Source organism: Xiphophorus maculatus, chromosome 8, assembly GCF_002775205.1.
Source record: "Xiphophorus maculatus strain JP 163 A chromosome 8, X_maculatus-5.0-male, whole genome shotgun sequence".
Lineage (NCBI taxonomy): Eukaryota > Metazoa > Chordata > Actinopteri > Cyprinodontiformes > Poeciliidae > Xiphophorus > Xiphophorus maculatus.
The window spans coordinates 21,723,031-21,734,564 of record NC_036450.1 but is presented as its reverse complement, the minus strand read 5'-3'; the positions used below and the strand labels follow the sequence as shown (position 1 = coordinate 21,734,564).

At 40.0% G+C, this 11,534-nt stretch overlaps 1 protein-coding gene across 2 annotated transcripts; it reads left to right on the top strand.

Moving 5' to 3' along the window:
- Positions 1-495: 495 nt before the first annotated feature.
- Positions 496-10,562, top strand: LOC102219668 (probable global transcription activator SNF2L2). Of its 2 annotated transcripts, XM_005808600.3 has the most exons (7): positions 496-811; positions 1,000-1,041; positions 3,925-4,154; positions 7,119-7,224; positions 8,043-8,144; positions 8,289-8,430; positions 8,829-10,562. In XM_005808600.3, exons 1-7 carry the CDS (start codon positions 725-727, stop codon positions 8,951-8,953), a joined length of 834 nt encoding a protein of 277 aa, XP_005808657.2. In that variant the 5' UTR covers positions 496-724; the 3' UTR covers positions 8,954-10,562. The 2 variants fall into 2 exon arrangements, with proteins under 2 accessions (XP_005808657.2, XP_023194470.1); XM_023338702.1 differs by lacking the exon at positions 1,000-1,041.
- Positions 10,563-11,534: the final 972 nt, after the last annotated feature.

Below are 11,534 nucleotides of genomic sequence, written 5' to 3'. Positions count from 1 at the left end.
AGGCGCAAAACTATTTATGGCGATTGCTTTTTGGCAGCTTCTACAAGCTTTAAAATGCCTTTTTGTTGTTGCTATCGTTGTTCTTCCACAACATAAGATGTTTTCCACTAAAACACTTTGATCAAACAATAGAAACTCACAAAAGAGAATCTACATGCCAGATGACTATAAATAGTCTTATCTGTCTGATTTGAAATACGTTTATGTCAATAACAGGAGTTAAAGTCACTGTGGAAATCAACTTTTCCCCCTCTTTCCTGTCGTGTGAGCCGGAACGTTTTGCACAACATGTTGGAAGACGAAAAAAAGAAGAAAAAAAAAACCCAATCAAATCGTTTCACAGAAACCAGATGTGCTTGAATTTTAGCCCAAACTGGGCTGCTTTCCTGCTATTGTTTCAGCTCCAGCAGCGATCAGTGCTGCAGATATTCAGTCATTCGCCAACACCCACTCTACCCCTCCACCATCTCTCTCTCTTTTTGCTTTCAGCTGCCGTAGAGGGGAGTGAAGTGTAATTTGAGTCAATAACACTCGTGCAATAATTGGAATAATTTCCAGGCTGCCTATATAAATGTACGAGCTGCAGGTTGTTGTGGCTGCTGCGCCTTTAACATCTCTGGAAGGGCGCAACATTTAAAGAAAAAAGAAAAAAAAGGGGTGCGAGAACTTTTAACACCAGGGGTGGGAAGACAAGAATGAAAAAACCCATCTGGGTAAAAAAAAAATGAAAGAGACAAGCTTCACGGGGCCTGTCACAATCAAGAAAGGAAAATACTCCCGAAAGCTGGAGAAAGGAAAGGAGAAGAGATGGGTATGGCATTAATATCTTTTCTCTTTTTTTTCCTTTTTTTTTTAAATACCCAGCCTCATTGATTTGTGTATGAAAAACATAGCGCTTTTATTCTCCCCCCTTCTGGGCTCCGCTTTCTGAGTGATCAGCTGATGAAGAGACTAGCAGCACGCCGCTATGCTGCTTTGCTAATTCTCTTCCCCCCACAGCTGCAGCCGATCCCGATAGCCAGCTTTGCAGACTGCACTCAGGTAAATATCCTCCTCCATGTCTTTCTGTCTCCTCGGGCTCCGGATTCAGCCAGGCTACATCGCATGGGGAAGGGAGGAAGAGATGGATATGAAAAAAAAAGAAAAGAAAAAAAGTGTGTGTGTGTGTGTATTTGAGAGAGAGAGAGAGAGAGCGTTAGAGAGAGAGAGAGCGGGCGTCTGAGTTTATATTCCTGCCTGTGCCTGTGTGCGCGCGCGCATATGTGTGTGTGTGTGTCAGGGAGAAGAGAGGGAGAGTGTAGGTGTGTGTAACAGATGAGAGGGGAATCTTTGCCAGATTAGTCAGGGAGGAGGCAGGCTGGTCAGGAGAAGGCACACGCATGCAGGCGGCTCTCAGCTGGGATGTGCATCTTTCAGGATTACCCCTTTGCCCCCCCTTCCCCTCGGTCCTGCACCCTCTTTTCCCTCCCCCTCCCCCGCTACCCCTCTCTGTATCCCCTCCAGTATGCTGCTGGAGCAACCGCTTGTAGGCGTCTCAACCGAGCGATGATGATGACGATGAGCGGGATTCGAGATTGGCGCAGCTCTCGTCGTCATTGTTGTTGTCTCCTCTAACTCACTTCTCCTCTCTGCCATGCCGCCGCGCTTTACTGTCTCAGCGATTGTTGATTTTCCTTTTCTCTCTCTCTCTTCTGTTTTCTGGACGCGTCTCCTCCTCCTCTCTGACTAACATGTGCGCAAATAAACCTCCCCGCGTCCCAGCTCGATTAAAGTCTCTGTCCTTGAGAAAACACATCGTCACATGTGTGCTGCTTGCTCTTTATTTGAAAGCAGATGTGTGATCCTGTTTGATGCATCAGTATTCTGGTTGGATTATAGTCTGGGTCTGCGTGCCTTCACTGCTGCTGCTGCTGCTGCTGCACGGATCCTCGTGTTTTCTGGCATCCAGTTTGCCTTTGTTGGAGAAACAGAGGCTGCGGCAGATATTTATGAAGAAGGATGCAGAAACACGCTGTAATTCACTTTTGTTCCTTTTTTTTTTTGGTGCCATTCTGAAGAGCAAGCCAGCAGAGTGACTGATATTATTCTTTATTTGCGTTGTGGCTTGCTAGAATGTAGTGTGGCTGAGCTGTTCGGCATTCACTCACGTCGCATGTTGAATATTAACAATTTGACATCAATACACTCTGGAGCAAATAACGTGTTCTAAATCTGCAAAGGCGCCGCATAGCATTTCGGGTCACTATACGCGCTTCCTGCAAATTCAGAAATGGATGAATAAATAATATGTTTAGTTTTTAATATCTAGCAGTATTACTAGGTCAGAGATTTCGTGAGCAATTTCCCATCCTTGATTTTTTTTGTGTGTGTTAAAGCTTGTGCCTGCAGACAAGTTGAATCAAATTCAATTTCTCTTTAAAAAAATTTACGTACGTATGTATGTAGTACATGCATACCTGCATACCTACATACATACATACACACACACGCACACACACCCCCACACGCACACTTATTTTACTTTGTGGATAATCTGGCAATATTTCTAATGTGTCTAGCGTTAAAATAGACAATCTTCTCTAAAATAGCCTATGGTTTCAACAGCTGTTTTAGTAAAATGCTCCAGGTTACTAATGGACAGATGTATGCAATTAAGCTAATATAAAAAATAGTTATTACTTTTGTCCCTGAAACATTGATGAAATAGATTAAGGCTCTACATTTTTTGTCAAAGTTCATATCTGAGAGGGAAAAATATATGACTTAATTGTCTGATAATATGTTCAATTGTTAAATCATTTATTCATTCATTGTAACTATCCAGTAGCTCTAAGAAGCCTTTCTACGACCAATTATTTATAACAAAGACAGGGGTGCTGTCACACTGTGTGTGTGTGTGTGCGTGTGTGTGTGTGTGTGTGGGTGTGTGTGTGTGTGTGTGGGTGTGTGTGTGTGTGTGTGAGAGAGAGAGTTGTTGTTCTTACACAGCTCTGCAGTCAAAACAAGGTGAACATTATTGGTTTAGTCTGTATTTTAATCAAGTTTCAGCATCTTTTGCTTGCAGTTAGCATAATTAGCTTGACTAGCATTACTAGCTATCAGCTGTCTGCGTGCGTGTTCCCTCTGGAGATTTCAGTGCAACTTCCTTTCTTAAAGTTTCTAACAGCTTTTGTTTTTTGGGTTTTTTTGCTTCCTCTGACTTCACTTCAAAAGAGCTTCCTGATGTTAAAAATAAGCAACTGACTTTTCTCACCTCGGTAACGACATCCGCACTGAAAGGTGTGGTTGTCCATCTGTTAATGCGGATGGACAAATGCGGTGTGGTGTGATCACTAATCAGAAAAAGATCCTGTGATATCTTCACACTTAAGAAGTAGAGTCACTCTTAGCAGTTGTCTTTTATAGGTTTATTCTCTCTTGAACACAACTTAACACTACAGGCATCAACGTCTTCTCAGCCTAGTCTTCTTCTCTAGAACTAACCTCTAGGCTATTCCACTACTCCCTCTAGTGTACTGGGGTAATACAACTAAACTCAACTGAGTAACTAACTCAGTATACTACAGATCCGATTTGTAGTTTCTGACTTCCAAGTCCCAGGTTGGCTGATCGGCATAAAATCTGTCAAATCCAGTTACCATTTGTCAGCGCTTCTCTAAATTTTTGTCAAGAAAAGAAAAAAACTCCAGTTAGCAAATAAAATGTATACTTTTTGAGATTTTCAGACTTCAAACTGTGAAGTGCTGTAGGTATCAGCATTACAGCACTTTCGAGACTCGAGGCGTCTACCTTAAGAAGACCACACGGTTTGTAATAAAAGAACAAACCGTGCAAAACCTTCAACCTCACCTGATCCCTGTGCGTCTGTCTGAGTTTACTAGGTTCCCCCCGTCCCATCCCACCCACTGCTTCCTCTTCCTCCAGCCTGAGGCAGAAAAGAACAGCTCCCTGCAGGACATGGAAGAGGACATCGGCCTGAAGAAGCGTAAAGGTGATCACCATGGAGAGAAAGAGCTGCACGCGGGCCAAGAAACGGGCGAAAAGGTCAAAAGGAAGCGAGGACGCCCACCGGCTGAGAAGCTGCCTCCGAATCCACCCGAGCTCACCAAGACTCTGAACACTCTGGTGGATATGGTCATCAACTACAAGGACGGGTCAGTCTATCGCTTGTGGACCGGTGTTCCAATATTGCTACTTCAACGCAACAAGCATTCACAAACCCTCCAGTTCTTTGCCTAGATAGTTTGAAGTTACGCTGACAGAGAGTACTGAGTGCCAGTGCAGACACTCAGCTTTTAAAGTGAGAAAATGTTGTTCCAAAATAGGGGACGAGTTAAGAATAACATTCAGTGATGGTTTTTTTTTTAAAGCTTTGTCAAAAGGCCTGAAGCGAAGACTCCGTGGGAATGTCCTCGAATTGTTTGATTTTGCCTTTTTATGCTCCACAAGCTGCAGTTATCTGAGGAGTTTTTTTTTTTTTTTTTTTTAAATGCACATCTTTTTTGTGTGTGATATAACAAACAAAGATTGATCTATCAAAGTCATTACAGAATATTCCACTTCTCTAAACGGGAAAGCTCCTGTGCTTCTTTAGAGGCATGCTGTGAGTGACTGAAGTGCCCTCTAGTCAGACCTTTGACAGAGTCACAACAGATATCTAATACACTTCAGGACGTACCTTCAGTTTAGCTAATGATGAAGGTATGATGAGAATTAAGGTGAAGTAAGATACCTTGCCTTACCTTATTGTCTTATTTTTCATAGTTATTCTGCCTGTGCTTCTAGTTCAAGTTGGGTTCACCTGCATCTCTCGGGAGAAAAACTGCTCAGGTTCATATCAGCTTTGCAAGGATGTTGACAGAAAGTTAATCAGGAACAGTCTAACTTGCGATGTTCGCTGATCAGTGTTGTAATCAAGACCACCTAACAAGACAAGACCAAAACCAAAGTGTATCGAGACCAAATCAAGACCAAGACTTTTAGGGTCCGAGACCGAGTCAAGACCAAGACCGAGGGAAGTCAAGACCAGCGCCCCGCAATACATGACACAATAAAATGTGAAATATGATCAAAATTGCTAATCAAATTGATCTGAAAGATTCACATTCCCATAAAAACACCTAGATATTAAATATTTAGAGCTGAAATAAATTTAACCAATATTAAAAGCAGATAAATAAACTACAAACTCTTTGTTCTGCTAATCTAAACAGATAACGCCCTGAGCATTTGCCCATATCATTCATGTCAGAAATCACCACTGTCTGCACCATTAAACATAGCAATTGAGGCAATGCCCGCCCTGACGGTAAACAACGCGCAACCATGAACACTGACCAAAGAGCAAGAAGTAACCAAGCACAAGGCGCTCACCAGGACTGTTCTCACCCTCTTTCCCACTGCATGAAGCCAGGCAGCCATTTTGAACGAAAGCGCGCCACGTTGAACGAAAACAATCAATGAGCAATGCGCATGCTCTGCGTGCTCTTTCGTTCTTGTGTTTTATTTATTTGCTAATTAAATAAATATTAATGTATATAAATAAATAAAATAACAATAGTATGTGTACGCTGAGCATTACAAGAGCAAAGAACGGCTCTCAGTGAGGCTCCAGTCCTTTCTTCTTAGTAAAGAGACGTTCAGGAGACTCGGATCGTTCGTGAATGTCTCGTCACTATATTGCTGACTTTAGGACACCATGTTGTCCCACATATGCGACACGTTAGTTAACACCTCTGCACAACAATTCAGCAATGAGTGACATTTTTTTTTACATCGTAAATGCTTATGTGTCTCTGTACAGCTAGCTTTGCTAACATCTCTGTACAGCTAGCTTTGCTAACATCTCTGTACAGCTAGCTTTGCTAACATCTCTGTACAGCTAGCTTTGCTAACATCTCTGTACAGCTAGCTTTGCCAACATCACGTTAACGGAGCTTACCTTTCTTTGAGCTTCTTTTCTAAGTGACGAAACAAGTCAAATCTAGTCCCCACCGTCTGTGAAAGCGAAGCGCTGCTGAATTAGCTGCAGCCATCGGATTTCTTATGATTTATGCTGTGCAACGCTATTACTGACGATTAGACAAACTTCTTCTGCCGTTCAAAGAAACCCACTGCGCATGTGTTGGAGCGCCGCGTGCGGGTGGAAGGTGGGAGGGGGTAACAGAAACACGTAATTGGTAAATCACGTTATTGCTTGGATTTTAAATCGGTGCGTTTTGCAAACAGGGAAAACAAACATGTTAACAAATAAACTGGACAGTATGCTGTAAGTTTAGCGATATCTCCACAGTTGGTCTTGACTGGTCTTGAAATAAAATTAAATTAAATCATCATAGGTGTTAAATTTTGACTTGGCAGGGCTATTTAATCTCATATGTAGTTTTTTCCCCCTCATTTGACATATTCACTGCGTTCCGTTACTCGAGATGGTTGAGCTTCAACCACGGTTAGCTAGCTGTGGTTGAAGCTAGCTAACCACTAGCTTTTTTGTGTTCATCACGGGTAAGTGGAAATTTAGTTGTCTGGACGAAGTTCGCCTTCTCCACTGAATCATTTGTTTCCAACACATAAGAGGCTATGGTGAAAAACAACAACTAACTTTTTAGCTTGCCACTGTGGTTAAGCTGTGGTTAAGTTTAAGGTTAAGCTGTCAAACATGCAGACGCCCTGCTTAACTCACCTCAGCATGTTGGATTATTGAAATGTGATGGTAAAACCGACCGCATAATTAACTTTTTAATTAAAAAATGGGAACAAAATAAATAAAAAAGCTGATGACATCATAGCAATAGTAACACATTGTCAATGTGAAAACATTTCAATTGGATTTTCACTTGTAAACAATTTAAACATTTTATGAATAGGAAGGAATTTTGTATTTGTAGTTTATTACAAATAATTTTCTATAACCTTTCAAACAAAAACAAACATAGACTTTAAAATTGGAAAACTGTTCATTTCTCTTGTCTATATCTGTAGATGTGAGGAGTAACCAGTCATTGTGAGACTCCACTAGGACTTTGAAATGTCAGCCCTGTACTGTATCACCATTGAAGTATTTATTTATTTATTTTTGATCAATTGAGATTATCTGAAGCCTCCTCTTGTTCTTGCAGGCTGGGACGACAGATCAGTAAAGGTTTTGTGCAGCTTCCCTCTAAGAAAGAAGTACCGGAGTATTACGAGCTAATCCGAAAGCCTGTGGATTTCAGGAGGATCAGAGTACGTGTCGCAGAGCGCCCTCGGGACCCACACACAGATCTCATTGTCATCTTGACTGCTAACATAGCATGGAAAATGTGGATTAACAGATTGGAAATGAAGGTTGTTAACAACCTTCATTCATTTCAATGCTAAATGCTGAGAAATCACAAACCTATAACTAAAAATGTATGCATTATACTGTATTGTTGGTGTTCTTGCTACATTTGCAATCATACGTTTATATACAGTCAAATTATTAGATTAGAAGACTGTTATTATATTTGATTTGGTGGTTAAAGCATAGATAAAAAAATAAAATTCAAAATTGCTATGAAGAATAATCTCCAGGTTTTTATTGCTGTTTTAAAATCTGATGCTAGAGTTTATTTGCTGTTTTGTGTCTGAGCTCAGTTTGTTCAGAAATAAATCTCAGTAAATAGTAACCCAATTAAAAATGATTGATTTCAGTCATTTCAATTAAACTCGGCCCTCTGTCTCCCACCAAAATCTGTACTGAAGCACTGTTAGAGGTGGTGACGTTCTTAACAGATGACCTTGTGGAAATGCTGGCTGAAAATTGTAACAAAATAAAAACTGGCATTTTTATTTTGGTTGTCTGGGAAGCAGAAATTATTTTTAGGTATCTCATCTGAGAGAAAGAAGGAAAAGTTTGCTCTGATTTAATGCCAGACAAAGAAAGAAAGTTTTGTTTCTTAGTGCAGTGTATAAACTTCCGGTTTCGTCTCTCGAAATTGCTTCTCGTGAAATTCTCTCTTGTACAATGGATAAAATTATGTCTAAGTTATTAACTTTTTTTTCCACCCTCTGCTTCACAGGAGCGTGTTCGTAACCACAAGTACAGAAGCGTTGGGGATTTGGAAAAGGACGTCTTCCTTCTATGTCACAATGCACAGACTTACAACCTGGAGGGATCCCAGGTGAAACCTCAGAAGCCCTCTCGCCGGCTAACTGATTTTCCTTCGTTTTCATTCCACTGTCGTCGTCACAAATGGCTTTTTCGATCTCGACTCGAGGGAGTGACGGCTCACGCTCTGATTAATTCTCTTTCTTGTCCACTCCAGATCTACGAGGATTCTATCGTCATCAAATCGGTTTTTGAGAGCGCCAGGCAGCGAATTGCCGCGGACGAACAGCAAAAGAAGACTGTTGGCGCCGCTCACGGCAATCATGGCGGAGGAGCTGAAGACCAGTTCGTCCAATCAGGTGAGAGCTTTGTGTTTTATTAAAAATGATCTGAACAAGCTTTTTATTTTTGACTGTAAAGATCAGGATTTCCCCCAGTGTATTATACGCCAAAACAAAGGCTTTACTTGTGCCCCCACCAGGCTTAGAATTACTTATTTATTTAGAGGGGTTATTTTTAAATGTTTGCATTTTTTAAGACTTTACAGTTGGTGTTCCAATAACACATCATTATCACGTGACATTTTCAAATTTCCTGTCAACTTTAACCATTTTTTTAACTCAAAAAACACCGGGCTTAGTAAGTTTTCGGGGGGAAACCTTGAAGATGTTGACAATGATTTGTCTGTTTCGGCAATAGCATCCTGAAAAAAAAAATTCTATTTAATAAATTCTGTTTGTTTCCTCCTTGTAACCAGTGACTCCATTACCAGTTCAGATGAAGAAGGAGGATAGAAGCATAACTACTGTAGCCAAGAGCCTCCACAGTGATTTCGATAGTGAAGAGGATCCAGACGACAACAACACAAAAGATCAGGGTTGAAAAGAAAGGCCCTCCCGTTTTTTATACATATCCTTGTTCATGCCTTTTCTCCGCCACATCCCTTTCATTTTTTATTTTTTTTTTTTATTATTCAAAGAATGGTCCTAAAAAAAAAATGTGGAGAAACCACTCAAAGACTAGCACTTACGAAGCTACGGGTTTTTTTTTGTTGTTCTTCCGCCTCCATTTCAGATGACTCACGTTGCTGCACAGACTGCTGTCTCTCTCCTTTTTCACTATGCTCTTCCAAATAATCGCTCACGTTTCATCTGCTTCAGTCCCTGTGATTGCTTTCGCGGTTTATGTGTAAAAGACAGATTTCGATGACTGTTTCTAATCGGGATGTTTGATTGTATGAAGTGTCTTCATTGTGTATTCGGAGCATGATATTTAATCCGGCTCCTCCGGAGGAGTCCCCGGCCGTCTGTGTGTTCGAGTTTACAGCATTGAAGCACACACTGAAGACTTTGTAAAGAAATTGTAACAAAATGAACATAATACATTTGTGTAAAATACATGGGGATTTTTAAAATGGCGTATCTTTAATAATAATAAAAAGAAAATAGAGGTAAAGCATTGTGGGAATAAAAATGTGAGCCTAGAGATGCACCGATTAAAATTGTCCTGCAAAGTTTCTTCACCTACCAATGTCGATTTCTCTTTAAGACTACAAGTATGGATTTTACTAGCCCCCCCTGCCATAAGTGATCAATAGTGATTCAAAATATAGAGACAATGTCATGCTTCATGTGTGAGAAAGAGGATTTACAAAAGAAACAAACCTAGTCTAAATACAGAATTTGCAATTTTGCCTAGCGTTAGCATCTTACATTAGCCTTTAGCCTGGATAGTATTAAAACATGACTTCCCAGATAATGTAGATCCTTTCTTTTTTGACAACAAGGTTTCCAAAAGGCTGCAAGTATTTGCACATTACAGACACAAGTGGAGATCCAAAAGGGGTAAAACAGAGCAACTTTGTCGTACTGCCCTCCTGTTCTCAAACTTTCGTGCTCTTGTGGCTTTAATCTCAACATGTCATAAAAAAAATATATTTCAGATAGTTTCTTATATTGCTGTGCGTCCTGTGAATCTTAAACACCTCACTGATACTTAAAATTGTCTGATAGGAAATTGAGTTAACTTATAATCTTTGGTCAGTAACAGCGTCCCTGCTAAGTTTGACAGTGTTGCCTGTAGGAGTGTTTTTAGGTATGGTGTGTTCGATGATCAAAAAATATATAGGATTTTTATGTTTCCGACCAGCTCGTCATCAGACAAGCTTGGAAATTGGTGGGTTCGGGCCAACAGGAGATTTCTCGGTGCATCTCTAGTTAAAAAAAAACAAACAAAAAAAACAGTTTTCAACTAGAAACGATGGTTTAAACTTTGTTACTGATGCTTCATGGAGTCAGTTTTAGTCTAACAAAGGGTCTCCATGTTGAACCCTTGTGCTACAATATATTCACATAGTGTACAGTTTGTGTGAAAAGTAATTCAGTTTCTTTCATGTACTCTCCTGGTTGTTGGGGAATTGGACAGCTTCATTGTCAAGACAATCTCTTCAAACATGTATCGCCTACAAAATAAATTTTACCAAAAAAAAGTGTTTGTAGTTTGTGTTTTGGCATTTGAAATCTGAATTCAAGTGTACAGTTTAAGTATTTTTCTTTAATATTTAGAGAAAAGAAAAGCTATCAAAATTATTGAGCGAGCACACAGGAAGAAAAAGAGAACATATGGTTAATAGTAAACTTTTATAGACAAAATGCCCAACGATCTTCACAAAGAAAAAGCACAAAATGTAAAACAAATTCAAACCCAATTTAAAAAAAACACAAATTAATGATACAGACCGATAAAACAGGAATACAGTGATATTTTTCAAAATCACAAGATAGATATGTTTAAGTAGAACAATTGTTCAGCTGCGTTTTGACACGAGTCGAGGCTCTCAAGACAACAAAGCGGGACCAGAAGCAGCTCTTGAGCGCCGTCTGTTCAAGTGCCGCTCTTGAAGAGAATAAATATTGAAAGCCAGATAGGCTAGAAATCTTCAACATACAAAACACAAAGAAACTACTAGTGGTCTATCATCAGATATGCTACTCTTAAAGAAAATGAGTTGCTGAAGTTTTACCTCTCTAAAATATGAAGGTACTATCGTGTCTAAATAATGGCATGCCATCTACAACCTTAGAGTGTAGCTGCTTATTGATGTGAAATGAAATCTGAATCTAAGCAACAACAAAAAAAGACTCTTCCAGTAAAAATATATTTTGAAAGAGGATACAGTGAGGTGAGCACTTTTATTTTCCCCAAAGATTTGCTACGCAGGAAAAGTGAGTGAGATACTTGAAATTAAGAAGGAGCGATTACGAGTCTTGGTTTTGAAAAACACTTGGTCAATGGAAAAACTGCTAGCTAAACTTGAGAGAGGACTGTTCTTATCGAACATGTTTACTCGTAATATTTAGCATCGGTAACTTTGGCTTTTTTTCAGTTCCTGAGTAACATTATCAGTATTTTCACTTACTTGAAATGACTTTTTAGGGCCAACCTACGTATTGTTGCTGCTAGG

Excerpts from the sequence above, each read along its gene's own strand:
- LOC102219668 (XM_005808600.3), top strand. The coding sequence starts at position 725 with ATGAAAGAGACAAGCTTCACGGGGCCTGTCACAATCAAGAAAGGAAAA. Across the intron at positions 812-999 it reads AAGGAAAGGAGAAGAGATGG|CTGCAGCCGATCCCGATAGC; the intron begins GTATGGCATTAA and ends TTCCCCCCACAG. Across the intron at positions 8,431-8,828 it reads AGACCAGTTCGTCCAATCAG|TGACTCCATTACCAGTTCAG; the intron begins GTGAGAGCTTTG and ends CCTTGTAACCAG.